The sequence below is a fragment of the Sus scrofa genome, chromosome 1 (genome assembly GCF_000003025.6).
Source record: "Sus scrofa isolate TJ Tabasco breed Duroc chromosome 1, Sscrofa11.1, whole genome shotgun sequence".
In the NCBI taxonomy this organism is placed as follows: Eukaryota; Metazoa; Chordata; class Mammalia; order Artiodactyla; family Suidae; genus Sus; species Sus scrofa.
This window is the reverse complement of record NC_010443.5, coordinates 191321986-191336884: the sequence shown is the minus strand read 5'-3', so window position 1 is coordinate 191336884 and position 14899 is coordinate 191321986. Positions and strand designations below refer to the sequence as shown.

The window sequence follows — 14899 nt, the reverse complement described above, 5'->3', positions numbered from 1 at the left end:
ATCTGGTAGTCAAACTACTGTTTCCATGCATATTTGTTGAATGGTGACTGGAATGCTTCAGAAATCCACTTTAATGCTTAAAAATCTTAAATGTCAAGGAATTCCCCCCATGCTCTATTTTCCCAAAATTCCACTTGCTGCAATTCAAGCTTAGTGCCTCTAAATCATCAAAGGAGACTGGTCCATCAGGACTCTCGTCATTCTCTTCAAGTTCAGCAGCTTAAGTCTCTTCCTTCCCATTGTTCTCCACTCCAAATCCTCTTCACGTGCCCAGTTCAGGCCTTTCTAGGGCCTGCAGTGGGTCCCTCTTCGGTGACAGGTGTAGGAATTCTGATACAAAGGCAATCGGTCAGGCAGCACAAGGCAGTGATGGCCTTAGAATCACAGTTCTGGATTCAAATCCTGCCTCCATCACACATTGGCTGAGTACCTTCACCTCCCCAAGCTTGTCTGATAAAAACATGGGATAAAACCATGAGTTAAAGATACTGCAAGGGGCTGACAAAAGAATCAGGAGAGGCGGGGCACACGAACAAGCCCACATCTGTCCCAGCCCAGAGCAAGGGTCCAAGGGCTCTGCGGAGCCTGGACAAGAAGCCTCCCCAAGGTGGGGCCCAAGGCCAGGCCCTGTGAGGCTGCAAGAGACTAAGTGGTTGACAAATCCTGCCCCTTGTGGTGCCCATGCAAATGAGCCCCACCTTCCCCCCACCCCATGTCCCACCCCTGAGGCCTCGAGCAGGGTTTCCTATTCTGGGGGTACCCCCTCTCCTATTCCTAGCCCTGCTACCCCAAGGCTTCCTGATGTGTCCTCCCAACCCTTAGTCCTGGTGTTCTCTATCCTCAAAGAGCCCTACCCTCAATGGTCCCCATCTAACTGTATTAGGGCCTTTTTCTCCCTCCTGGGCCAAAGAGAACCTGAGGGTCTTTCCCCCCACCTCTGTCCCTGATAGCAGGTGTGCACGTGTGAATGAGTGTGCATGTGTACACACACGCCTATTCTTTACTCTGGGCTACCAATGCTCTCCTTGGCCATCCCTTCCCCTGACCACTGGGGACAAGCCAGGGGCAGCCCCTCAGCTGCAGCCAAGTCTCATTGCCTGGATCTGCCCCTGAGTCTTTACAGAGACACCTACCTGGATACTTATGGAAGCAAGGACAAGAACAGCCTTGTCCTTCACTTCCCGTGGTCTCAAGCACTGACATTCTAAGGCAGGTGGAGTGGCAGCCTGAAGGGACTGGCTATAATCCAGGCTTCTAGGAAATAAAGCAGAGCTGCCCTAAGATTTCAGGCAAAAGGCTTTAACTTGCTGTGTGTGCTTGCAGCTTAGTCAGCTGTGAGTTCTTGGCTTGTCGAACCTACAGCCACGCCGCTCTTCCCCTGCTGGGGTAGTAAAATGGGTCAGCAAGTCCATTCTGGTTTGAGTGCACCCTCAGCCTGTGACTAATGTGGCTCTGGAGTTCCTGGCCAGGGGGAAAACACGGCCAACCAGATGGATGTGGCTATGGGACTGACTGCCATCTACCCATTCTAAGATGGGCCAAAGGAATCTATTAATGTCCAAATCACCCATGTTCCTCTCCAAACAGGTCAGAAATGCTTGGTTGTCACATGCATAACCTGGAAAAAGCATCAACGGGAGTTGTAAAAGCTAAAGATGATACAGATGAACTCCGGAGAATTTAAGAGCCTAAATATGTCAGAAGGAAGGAAACATTTACTGAGTGTTTATAACAAGCCATGCCTGGTGTTAAGTACTTTCACATAAATTATCACACTACCTGAGAAATAGTATCATGTTCATGTTACATATGACAAAAAATAAGTTAAAAACGGTTAAGAACTAACTTTGTACATAGACCTGAGGTCAAATTACTAGGGAGTAACTCTAAGCAAGTTAACTAACCTCTTTGGGTCTATTTTCTCATCTGCAAAATAGGAGTAACAACGTCTGCTCTTTGGTTTAAATAGAAATGTATGTTGTGGGTACCGGCTCTAGCCCAGCTCCTGTGACTCACGCCACTGTGACAGTAGTTATAATTTGCCTAAGGTCATAAACCAGATTCACACCCAGGTTTTCTGATTTCCAAGTTCAGTGCTCATGGGGAAAGCAGCGGATTCACTTAAGTACTTCATGAATATGGTCATGAGGCAGACTCTACCCTAGGATTGGGAAGTTAAGCATGGGAGCCAGACCAAGAACTCATTGTTCTATGAAGTGTTAAGTGCAGAAGCGTGTTCAAGGTGTAGAAATGGTCCACCAGGAGGGGTGTCTTGGGGATACATTATCAGGGAAACAAGTTTATAAAAGCGGTGATGTTTTCTCCATAGTCCCCGCAAGAGGGAAAAATAGATGTGACTGGAAATCACTGGTGAAGTAACCAGGAGGGAGCTAAACCTCTGTAGAAATCTTCTAGGAGCTGGGTGGCCTGTCTTATGTTTTACACACACACACACACACATTAACCTTTCTCTCCTTTGGCACACAAACCACCTCAAATTGAACTCCCAATACCCACAGCACACACAATACTCTCCTCCCACTGCTTTCTCTGAGGACTCCCATCCCCGAACATCACCTTCTACTTTGCTCCCTGGCAATCTCCCCACCAAGAATACACTAGAAACAGGTTTTCAGTCATGTTTGGCAGCCAATGCAAGATTCAGACTGGCACTCAGCATATACAGTCATTTCTACTATGATGCTAAAAACACCTGCATTCTGCAAAATCACACTCCCAAAACAACAGAGAGGGAAGGGGGTTGGAGCACACCCCTGAAAACCTATAGAATTTTGTAGCCAGGGCACTAACAAAACAAAATCCAGTTTCACAATGATGCTAATGCATTTGAACCCCAACTGGCATGTACACTGGTCCCTTGCAGCCTTAAATCCTTGGGTTTCCATCTTCTTCCTGAGATGCCGGTCCTAGCAGAGACCTTTCATCAAAATCAAAAATGTAATCCAGGATAGAGCCTTCTCCATCAGTTTTGTAAAACAAAGCAGGGGTGGGGAAAGGGTGGGGTCCTCCCTTTCCACTCAGTTGCCCCAGAACACGGTGGCAAAGCTTAACACTGTGGCAAAGCTAGGAGTGAGTCTTGAAACTACCAAACTAGCCACTACTTGCAATTTTTTTTAAGGCTCTTGTATGCAATTTTCAGCTTTTTTCTTATGATGTTCTATCCTATCCCTGATCACTTCAAATTATTAATGTCTGAAGAAAACCTCACAGGAATCAACCTAATTTCTGGTTATCCTGACACCATTTATCTACTTAGCAATTTCATACATGCTATTTCACTTCAAAGAAACAACTCTGTAACAAAACAGACCATCTTTTGAATGTCATTAAGATTCTGGTATCAGCCCCAATGTGTGGGGTTTCTCCCCCCACCAAGTAATTCTCAGACATCAGCTGGGTCTCCTACGAATGAAGGCAATTCTGGCACTATCTACCTAAAGACAGCATTGAATCCCAAGGGTCAAGGGTCCATCCAACAGGACTCCTCCTCTCTCCACTTCAGTCATCAAGTGCAAGTCCAAGCAGACACCTATGCTTCTGACCAACTCACTATAAAACAGAGCTTCTGAGATTCCCTTTCTTGGGTGCAATTCATTTGCTGGGGTGGTTCAGAGAACTCCAAGAAATATTTTACTCCCTAGGTCACTGGTTTAGGATAAACCTCAGAAACAGCTACATGGAAGAGGCAGAAGGCAAGGGATGGGAAAGCTTCATGCCCTCTTGCAGTGCATCACTCCCCCCAGGTCTCCTGTGCTCACCAACCTCAATGCTCTCCAAACTCCATCCTTTAGGGCTTTATAAGCCTATGGGCATGAAAGAGTACATCATTAGCCACTGGTGACTGAACTCAACCTCTAGCCCCACTCTCCTCCCAGAGGTCAGGGGCTGAAGAAGCAAGTTCCAGCCATCTAATCACATGTACAGCCCTCATCCTTAGGTTATCAAGGGACTTTGCAAGTCACCTCATTAACCTAACAAGACATTTATGCTCTCATCACAGGAAATTCCAAAGGTTTTATGAGCTCTGTGCCAGAAATGAGGATGACGACCCAATATATATTTGTCATAAAGAAACATGCCACCTTCAGGAAAATAGTCACCATCTCACCCTGGTGATTCCTCCCTTTCCAGGTCAGAGGTCCCTGAGGTGAACATGCAATGCAGTTCACAGACACGATTCACTCCCAAAGCCAGAAAAAGAAATGCACTCCTGTTCCTCTGGCTGCCCTCACCCTCTCCCACTGCCCAGGCTTCACTCCAAAGCTGCCACTATGGCCCAGGAAATCAACACGCCTCAGCTGGGCATCTCCCTCTGGATGGAGCAAAAGGGCACGGGCAGGAGGTGCAGAGGGAGGGACTCTGAGGACAAGGCACCTCCACTTGATCAGAGAGCAATTTCCCTGACCCTGTGTAAGAACATGAGGCTACCTCTGGTGCAAAAACCCCATTTCACAAACTAATGTCACATAGGCCGGTCTGTTTAACCCAGCAGGCCCTTTCTCTTGATACCATAAGTTTAACAGGATCCAAGACTGCAGTCTTGCTACTGGAATCACCATTCTGGGCAGAAAGAGGCATACCTGGGACCCTCCCTCTCTTCATTTAGCAAATGCTCACTAGGTTGAGTGCAAGGCACGGGACCAATGGCTACCCAGGCTGCACAGTGAGGGGTGGAGCGCCCCAGTTCAGAGGCGAGAGAGCGGATTCTCCTCCTATGCCATTAGTTATCTGCAGAAAGACTCTCAGCCAATCACACCTGGCCATGACCCCCAACCCCTCTTTCTAAATGGAGATTAACAGGCTAACTTTATTTCACATGACTGTTTGAAAACATAAATGGTTAAGTCCTTTTAAAATATAAAATGTTTAAAAGATGAATGAATGGGGAGTTCCCATTGTGGCTCAGCAGAAACAAATCTGACTAGTATCCATGAGGATGCAGGTTTGATCCCTGGCCTCACTCAGTAGGTTAAGGATCGGCATTGCCATGAGCTGTGGTGCAGGTTACAGACACGGCTTGGATCTGGCGTTGCTGGCTGTTGCATAGGGTAGCAACTACAGATCCAATTCAACCCCTAGGCCTGGGAACCTCCATATGTCACAGGTGTGGCCCTAAAAAGCAAAAAAAAAAAAAAAAAAAAAAAAAAAAAAAAGAAGAAGAATGAATGAAAAAGGGAGGGAGGAGCGAGAAGGAAGGCGATGGGAAGAGAAGAAGGAAGGAATCATTTCCTAGGCTAGATTGATATACTTTCATATCAAGTAGAAAGGGAGAGAAGTACAAACAGAAAATGACTAAAAAACTACAGAGCACTAGGTGTTTTTCTTCATGGGCCTAGAAGCTTTTACAGAGCTCAAGGCTTTTAGAAGCTTGACTCATCTCTTTCTGTTCTTTCTTCCTGGACCCAGGAAGCCTGTTGATTCACTGCAAATCAATGCAATACAACTCAATTATCGGCATGGGAGAAAAGGAAAAGGCGCCCTAAGAGATGGCTCTCTTCCCAGGGAGAAGCCAGCAGTCCTCAGAGGAAACATCAGCCGAGACCACACGATGACAAACGTGTTTATTTCTCAGAATATAGTTTGCTGCTTGATATTCCCTACAAAGATGAGATAACCCCATGACGTCCTTGAAGTCCAGTCACAGACCTGCCCGAGCGTTGTCCACAGGCAGCTCAATCTATCAGAGGTCCAAAAGAAACCTCCTAACCTGGGCCAGGTATTTTGGTTTCAAATAGTCACCCAGCTCCTCCTTACTGACCCACACATGATGGCCCTTCTTCCCGGCCTGGGAAAAGTCTCCAGTTAACAGTAGAGCTTTGAAGAAGAATACTTTGGCCCCGAGACTGGTTTCTGTCCGCATTGCCTGGGGGAACTTGAACTTGTAGTGGCCACAGGGTGCATTTCCCAGGAACTTGGCTTCCATGTTGTTTTCTGAGGGAGAGGGGAAACACAACCAGAAGATGAGGACACACCCACCTGTTTACTCTGGTGCCTGAAACCATCAGGAGTCTTTAAGAGAGCCGTTTCCAGCCTGAGGTAAAAGCAATCCCTGGAGTGAGAACTAGGTCATTCCTGAAGACCCCCTTCTCTTCTCAATCCAAAGGCTCCTGGACCCGGGCTCCAAGTTCACTGGGTCCATTCCTCGTGTCAAGCTATTGCTCTCAGACCAAGGTCAGCAACGCAGCTTTAATACCACTACCTGGGGGTCAGAGCACCGAGCTTCTAGACTCGGCCTGGTCACCAGCTGTTGATGAAGGACCAAGACACTTGGTATCTATAAAGCAAAGTTCATCAGCCTTTGAAAGGGAGTGTCTCGTGCAAAGCATAAAAAGGACCCAATCTGACTGCTGCAGGGTGAAAACCAAAGTTAAAAGGCAAATACAGGTGGACAGATAATATGTGTAATCTATTACAAAGGGTTAATAACCCCAATCCAGCATTTCAAAGGATGGGAGAATGATGGATTAATTACTAAATGGCACCGGGAAGAGAGGCTAGCTAAAAGGAAAAAATAAAGCTGGATCCCAATCTCATTCCTCACATCAAAATTGACACCATATCCATACAGACCAAAGATTTAACAGAAACAACATTTTCATAAAAGCTTTGTTCATTCTGGATAATGGTTTCATGGACATTTAATATTTTCTGAATTTTTCTGTATTTTAAATTTTCTCATTAAAGAAAAAGGAGAGGAGTTCCCATCGTGCAGCAGTGGAAACAAATCCAACTAGGAACTATGACATTGCGGGTTCGATCCCTCCCCTCACTCAGTGGGTTGGAGATCCAGTGTTGCCGTGAGCTGTGGTGTAGGTGGCAGACATGGCTCAGATCTGACGTTGCTGTGTTTGTGGCGTAGGCTGGCAGCTATAGCTCCAAATAGACCCCTAGTCTGGGAACCTCCATATGCTGTGGGTGCGGCCCTAAAAAGACAAAGGAGGAAAAAAGAAAGAAAGAAAGAAAAAAGGAGAGTACTACAAAAAAAAGGGGGATATTTTCTGCATCATTTTTGAGAGGATAAGTCTTAACCTAGACACAAAACTCAAAAACCCAAAAAAACACATTCATCTACATGACAATTGAAATTTTTCTGCAAGGAAAAATGAAGCATAAAAAAATTCACAGACAAAATGACAAACTAGGAAAAATATCTTTATCACAATCAAAAGGGAACGATATCTTAAGGTATAAGTAGTACCTAGAAATCAATGAGGAAAGAACTAACAACTCTGAAAGAAAAATGAACCAAGCGTATGAAGAAGTTCACATGAAAATAAATGTGAACCTAGAAGCTCATTAAAAGATACTCAATCTTAATAATAATTCAAGAAATACAAATTGAAATGATAACAGCATTATTACTGAAGTTCGAGAACTTTAAGCTGTACACTACTTCTCAAGGATAAGGGAAACCTAGGTTTTCTCACACATATTATGGGGATATAATTAGAAGAAGTGCTACATTTGTCAAGAAATACTATTTTAATTGTCTATGCCCTTTGATCTAGCAACTCTGTTTCCAGAATTTCCTCCTCCTGGATATATTCATTTGCCCATGTGAGCACAGAGGAGTATGCACAGATGCTCACTGAAGCTTTATCTGTAACAGCAATAGACTGGTTAAACAAACTGCAGTACATACATATATGAACAGTACACTGGTGTTAAAAGTAAATGATGTCTTCATCCGCAGATGTGGATGTATGCTTAAAACCTGTGTATAAGAAAAAAGAAGGGGAGCTCCCGTCGTGGTGCAGTGGTTAATGAATCCGACTAGGAACCATGAGGTTGCGGGTTCGGTCCCTGCCCTTGCTCAGTGGGTTAATGATCCGGCGTTGCCGTGAGCTGCGGTGTAGGTTGCAGACGCGGCTCGGATCCCGCGTTGCTGTAGCTCTGGCGTAGGCTGGTGGCTACAGCTCCGATTCGACCCCTAGCCTGGGAACCTCCATATGCTGCGGGAGCGGCCCAAGAAATAGCAAAAAGACAAAAAAAAAAGAAAAAGAAAAAAGAAGTCATGTAATCGTGTATTTATATGGTCCCACCATTTGGAAAAAAGAAACAGATAAAATACGAATGTGCTTGCAATTTCTAAAATGATATACAAAATACTATTCTTGGTGGTTGCCTCCGAGATGGGAAAATTACTTTTTTTTTTGGCTGCGCCCTCAACACACGAAAGTTACCGGGCCACCAGGCCAGGGACTGAACCCATGCCAGAACAGTGACCCAAGCCACTAGTGACAAGGATCTAGTGACTAGATCCTTTACCCACTGAGCCACAGGTGAATTCCACTTATTACTTCTTTCAGTACTACATTTACTAGACACTGTTTGATATTTTTTCATCATATACAATGAATTGCTTTTCTCAATATTAAAATCACTAACAACACTATCAGCATTAGATGAGGAATTCACATGTGATGTGGGGATCTGTGGGTGGCAGAATTATACTGGAATGTTTCTTTGTACTCTTCTAAATTTTCCCCTTAATGAATACATATTACTTTTCCATAATCTGCGGAAATGGACTACATGTAATTAAATTAAAAAAAAACAGTTCATTACAAATATAAGCAAAGAATCTGAACAGGCAGTTCACAGAACAAGAAATACAAATAATCATATGAAACAGAGGAACATACAAAAAGATGATCAATCTCACTAGCAATCAGGAAACTCTAATTTACAAGAGCATTTTTTTACTGACTGGACAGGCAAAAATGTTACAAAGAGACTATTTCACATATTGGTGAGGTCTAGACAAATAGGCACCCCTAGACACACCCCTGAAAATGTCAAATGCTAAGTACATCCTGCAGAACACTTGGGCAGTACCTATCAAGAACGTAAAGGTGTCTATCCTGACCATTGATTCCACTTCTAGGAATTCCTTCTTGCAGAAATACTTGGGAAGTGGGCCAATGGGGAGGCAAGGAATAGACTGACTTTTATATATGTGTCTATATATACATATGTGTGTATTATATATATATATAATACACACATATACATATACTTTCATATGTACCTGCTCGAGGTTTTCTTAGCCATTTTAATTATTTTAACATTATTTGCCATTTCAGTGAATTTGAAATAAACCAATATATTTCATTTTATATGCACCTATAAAATATCAACACACCCTTCCACACTTATTTACAATGGGAATGTTCAAAGGAGGAAAGCATGGTGCCAAGGGGAGAGGCGCCTTCCCATGTGGTGCGCAGCAGGGAAGCTGAGCATCTGAGCACCACGATCCTGGCAAGAAGCCAGCTGCCAACTCCTGCGTGACGCGGAGGAAACTGAGAGCAAGCTGGAGACCACCCATGCCACACTATCTCACTACTTCTCCTGCAGGCCACGAAGGCCCCACGCCGGAAAGGATCAACAGGCTGCTCGCACTGAGTAAACATTCAACAAGTACCTCCCACGTGCTAAGTTCTTTGCCAAGAGTGGGATGACTGAAAGGAATAGATATTACCTGTATTTTCAAGGGAGTCAGAATTCGGGCTCGGGAGAGACTATTTGCTAATAAATAGCTCCACAGCAATGGAGTAAGTGAAGAGTGTCTTCTCCACTATTACACAGGCTCCCACAGGACACGTGCAGTGTTCAGTTTATCACAGGGATCCCACTGCCTGGAGAGTGTCCAGCAATGGCAGGCACAGAGTGAATGTCTGGGTAAGGGCCCACACAAGCGCTATGGAAGCCTAGAGGGAGACTAGCTCTCTCTATCCAGAATGTTCCACCATAGAAAGCAGAATGTGTGAGCTGAGTTTTAAAAACTGAGCTGTCAGACTAGTGAGGAGAAAAGCACTCCAATGAGGGACCAGCAGGCCCCAAGACAGAGATGCATAAAAAAAAAAAACCCACATTATTCATTGATTATAAAAGGATTGCAAAGTTAGAACTTAAAATGTACATGAATGAGGCAGAAACACAGAAGACTGATGTACTTCGGACCAGAGAAATAAAGCCTTGTAGGCCCTGCTTGAGAGTCTGCTTTTATGGGAAACTTTTTAAGAACTCAAGGCAGAGAAGTGACAGGGACTTGTGTTTAGGAAGGTTCATTCTGGCAGCACTGAAGACTACAACACGAAAGCAAGGGAAGCTTATTCAAGAGTCTGGTGTAGTTAGTGTTCCTGCTGTGGTGCAGTGGGTTAAGGAACCAACATTGTCTCTGTGAGGATGTGTGTTCTACCCCTGGCCTCACTCAGTGGGATAAGGATTGGCGCTGCCGAAAGCCATGGCATAGGTCACAGATGCAGCTCAGATTTGGTGTTGCTGTGGCTCTGGGGTTGGCTGCAGCTGCAGCTCCAATTTGATCCCTGGCCCAGAAACTTCAATATGCCACAAGTGCAGCTGTAAAAAGAAAAAAATAATGTAGGAAAAGAGAAAACCAAACAGCAAATCGTAATCACTTTTATGACAGGAAACAACAATAAATAATGAAGCTTTCAATAATGTAAAAATTGAACCACATTTTAATATAAGTCCCAATCCTGTGGGCATGGATAACTCCCTTGGTGTTCTGAATGGAAAGACAGCAATGCCACTGAAGGGAAGGTAAGTAGGACCTAAATCGCCAGCAGTACCCCCTCATAGCTATACCCATGATGATAAAACAGTTTACAGGAGTTCCCGTCGTGGCTCAGTGGTTAGTGAATCTGACTAGGAACCATGAGGTTGCAGATTCGATCCCTGTCCTTGCTCAGTGGGTTAAGGATCCGGCATTTCCATGAGCTGTGGTGTAGGTCGCAGGCGTGGGCTCAGATCTGGCATTGCTGTGGCTCTGGCGTAGGCCAGCAGCTACAGCTCCAATTAGCCCCCTAGCCTGGGAACCTCCATGTGCCCTGGGAACAGCCCTAGAAAAAAAGGCAAAAACACCAAAACAAACAAACAAACAAACAAAAAACCCGGTTTACAATACTGGGTCCAGGAGTTCCCTGGTGGCCTAGCGGTTAAGGATCCAGCACTGTTACTACTATGGCTGGGGTCACTGCTGTGTTCTACTCCTGGCCCAGGAACTTCCACATGCCCTGGACACAAGGGGAGGTGGGGGCGGGGTGAAGAGACAACTGGGCCCAGAAGAAGATCTGGGCCAATTAAACCAGAAAGAGTACCAGAATCACCTATTCCTATGGAGAATACAAAGCTGTGGAAACTGGGAGCTGAGTGTTTTACACTTTATTAGGAAGACAAGTTCTCCTGAACAGAAGCTGAAATTCTGTATCCTTCAGGCATGATGGCAATTATTAATTCAAGGACCTACCAGGAAGTGCTACTAAGCAACATTAGCCCATTCAAAGGTGGGGGAGGAAGATGACATCTACGACCACACCCTTGAGTTCCACAGAGGAAGTGATGGCCAGCCAGGGCGATCCACTCCACCAATGCCACAACTTTACCAACCTCCCCAGGCTCAGAATTAATAGAAGAGGCTCTGTGAAGGAGCCAGTGACTAAGACAGCCTGGTCAAAACATACTGACCGACCTCCTACCTCCCCCTCAGAATAAAATGCACCCACAGTGGATTTTATTATTCAGAGAATGAAAAAGTAGGTTTTAGGGAAAAAAAAAAAAAAAAAAAAAAAAAACTCAACCTACACAAGAATGGAAAAAAAAATATGGAGTCTAATAGAGCAAATAACTTTTACAAGTGTAGGAATTTTTTCTCTTGTGCCATCAAAAGAACCAATGTGCTATCATAAAAAATAAGAAAATAATTAAAAAGAAATAAAATAAAAATTTAAAAATCTCATTAGCACAAAGACTCTCACTTAATCTAAGATTCTTTTCTAGCTGAAATTTTTATAAATATCAAAGTTTCCATTAACCTTCTACCTCCAACCCTTAAAACCATGCCCACAGTCAGCCAGGAAATCCTTGGGCAGAGTCTGAAGTGTGTCTTATGGGGTTTAGGAGGCAGGGAACTCACCTGAAAGTGTGGCCAGGGTTCGCTCAGCTGTTTGGCGGAGGGTCTCCCCTGGCTGCCAATCTGACTGGGGCAGCATCCAAATATCCTGGTCTCCAAGCTTCTCTCTGACCAACAGAATAAGGTTCCTATCAAGCTTCCGGTGTAGTGAGGTTCGGTCATCCTTTTTATCCGCTTCTGTGAGGAAAAAGAAAGGAGAGGTCACAGAAGACAAGAGGATCGTGTTCTGCCAGGACCAAGAAGATTAGAGTTTTACAATCCTCCTTCAAGGTAGAACCACAGTCTTTGCCTTCAATGAGCTCACAATCAAATTAGAACCCTTAGCCATCTAAATCTGACCTCTCTCAGGATAGAGTTTCATAATCTTGAAGAAACTAAAATGTAACAAGAAGAAACCAAATGCTGAACTCCTCCTTTGAAAAGCAAAACGTAAAATATTTTGAGCCTGTGGAAAATAAGCAATACCCAAACACTACTCTTTCATTGGTTTTGCAGCTATTACTGATTTAATCAGCCTCTACTTTCTCTACTCTTCAGTCTTCATGGTTAAACAAGGATAAGAGAATTCAACCAACTTTCTGCTTTGGGAGAGATTTCAGATAAAATACAGGAAACTAGCGGAAAGGCTTAATTTCCCCCACTCTCAGCCCCAAACTAGTTAGATAACATTCCTGAGGCTTAAAGGAGACAGAAAAGGCTACCCCAATACCTTTACCTCCCACTCAAAAATACCACAGACCTTTTAAAAATTTTATCAGGGTAGATGTGAAGAACAGAGAAAATAATTTCTTTTTCCCCCAACTGAAAGAAGATTTGTCATTTGAAATTGTTACTTAAAACACAAAGCAGGATTTAAGCAACTATCCTTTGTTTGGGAACAATACCCTCCTCTTCTGTGCCACTAAACGGCCTGAAAAGAACACAAACCTGTTAGTCGAGCTCCAAGTTTGAAGTGTAGGAATTTCTGCTCCCACATGTCTTCCAAATCCTGTGCCAGCAATATATTCTGCTCATCTTCCTCTTCATAAAGGTCACTTTTCTTCTTTGCCAGTTGTTGGGCTTCATCCAAAGCACGAAGCTCATGGTCTGAATACAGGCTTCTCTCTATCTCAATCTGGGAAAATTAAAAGAACAAAAAAACAGGCAGAATAAAACAGAGCTACAGCACACTTGACAGACTTAGAAGTTTACCACCCAACATAAGCAGACGTGCAATCAAAACACTACAGAGAGGAGTTCCTGTTGTGGCTCAGAGGAAATGAATCAGACTAGTAACCATGAGGTTGCAGGTTCAATCCCTGGCCTCGCTCAGTGGGTTAAGTATCTGGCGTTGCTGTGAGCTGTGGTGTAGGTTGCAGACGTGGCTCGGATACTGCGTTGCTGTGGCTGTGGTGTAGGCAGGCAGCTACAGCTCCAATTCAACCCCTAGCCTGGGAACCTCCATGTGTCACAGGTGCGGCCCTAAAAAGCAAAAAATAAAAACAAACAAAAAACAACACTACAGAGAAAAGAGAAAAAGAAAAAAGGTCGCCAGCACTTTGGGGTTGAGTTATATTTGCCAAAATGTTAGAATGTGATTGGAGGTCAAGACTGCCATAAAGAAAATTTGCCTAATAAAAGCATTGCCTGCCCACTTAACACCCTCCAGTCATGCCATTTTTTGGTAAGAATCTCACTCACCAAGGACATTTCTGCCATAGGGAATTTGCTGATGCGATTCTTGCTCCCTAGAATATTTTCCCTCATGCTTTCCTGGGAGATTCCTACTCACCCATCAGATCTCAATTTAAATATCACTTTCTTAAGAAAGATGACACCTCCCATTAAAATCAAATTAAAGGTCCCTGTTTAACAGTCTTACAATACCCTGTGTTTTCCTTTACAACACTTAACAGATCCTGCAGTTCCATAGTCATGTGATTATTTTATTATTGATTATCCCCCCCCAGACTGAAGCACTCTGAAAACCAGAGCCATGTCTGTCTTATTCACCACTGCATCCCTAGCACTTAACACAAAATCTGTAAAAAGCAGGTGCTAAATGATTATCTGTGAAGTGATTAACAAAATATCTGCAGAATAAATAAACAGACCAAGTAAAAAGCACAGAAGTGTAGTTTATACCTCTTGATAGCCAAAACAAAAACATCTCAGGTTATGGGTAAACATAGTTTCCTTTAATAATTATTTATAGGGATTTAAGACCCTCATAGCCACTTCTCCGTTTTTGCCCATGTTTCTTCACTTGCCCCTCACACAAGTAGACTTTATCAAAGCTATGTTATATATGAGCCTTTTGCCTTTTCCTAACACTCGTCACATCACAAAGAGTTTTTCTTCTCCAAACTGTCAACTACCTATGATGGAGACCGAACCCATCTTATTCACCATGGCATCCCTGTGTGTTGAAAGAGAACATTTCCAAAGAGTTGCCTAAGATGACTATAGAGAAGATCAATGAAAACGAACTACCTTTTAGAGAAACCTACTACGTACTACACCAAGTTAGTAAGGTAGGTACTACTTGCAGGTAAGTATACTGAACTTCAAAAAAGTGACTTGCCCAAAGTCACACAAACTAACTTGGTACCATAATCATAACTGGAACCTGGCTAGCGTGCCTCTATTGCTTCCCCAACTTCACCCTGAAGCCAGGACCCACATTTCAATCCCACCTGCTGTAGCAGATCCGCCATCTCTTCCTGCAATGGGGTCAGCGGCTTTGTGACCAGCGGTGGCCTCTGCAGGCACAACGCGCCCAACAGGCGCCATGGAGAGCTACTGCTCGAAGGTGCGACCGCAAGGGCCAGGTTGCGAGAACCCAGACTATGGGCCCAAGGACCCTCAAACCGTCGCCAGCCCCTCACCACTCTTAACATAGTCCGTCTCACGGGCGCCGCCATCTTTCAACCTTCCCACAACGCACTGCGCCTGACAGCG

The 14899-nt window shown here is 44.2% G+C and overlaps 1 protein-coding gene across 1 annotated transcript; it reads right to left on the bottom strand.

Annotated features, from left to right (window-relative positions):
• Window positions 5565-14895, bottom strand: MRPL46 (mitochondrial ribosomal protein L46). Its single transcript, XM_003121860.4, has 4 exons — window positions 14635-14895; window positions 12887-13073; window positions 11963-12136; window positions 5565-5952 (listed from the first exon to the last, which is right to left on the bottom strand). Exons 1-4 carry the CDS (start codon window positions 14860-14862, stop codon window positions 5702-5704), a joined length of 840 nt encoding a protein of 279 aa, XP_003121908.1. The 5' UTR covers window positions 14863-14895; the 3' UTR covers window positions 5565-5701.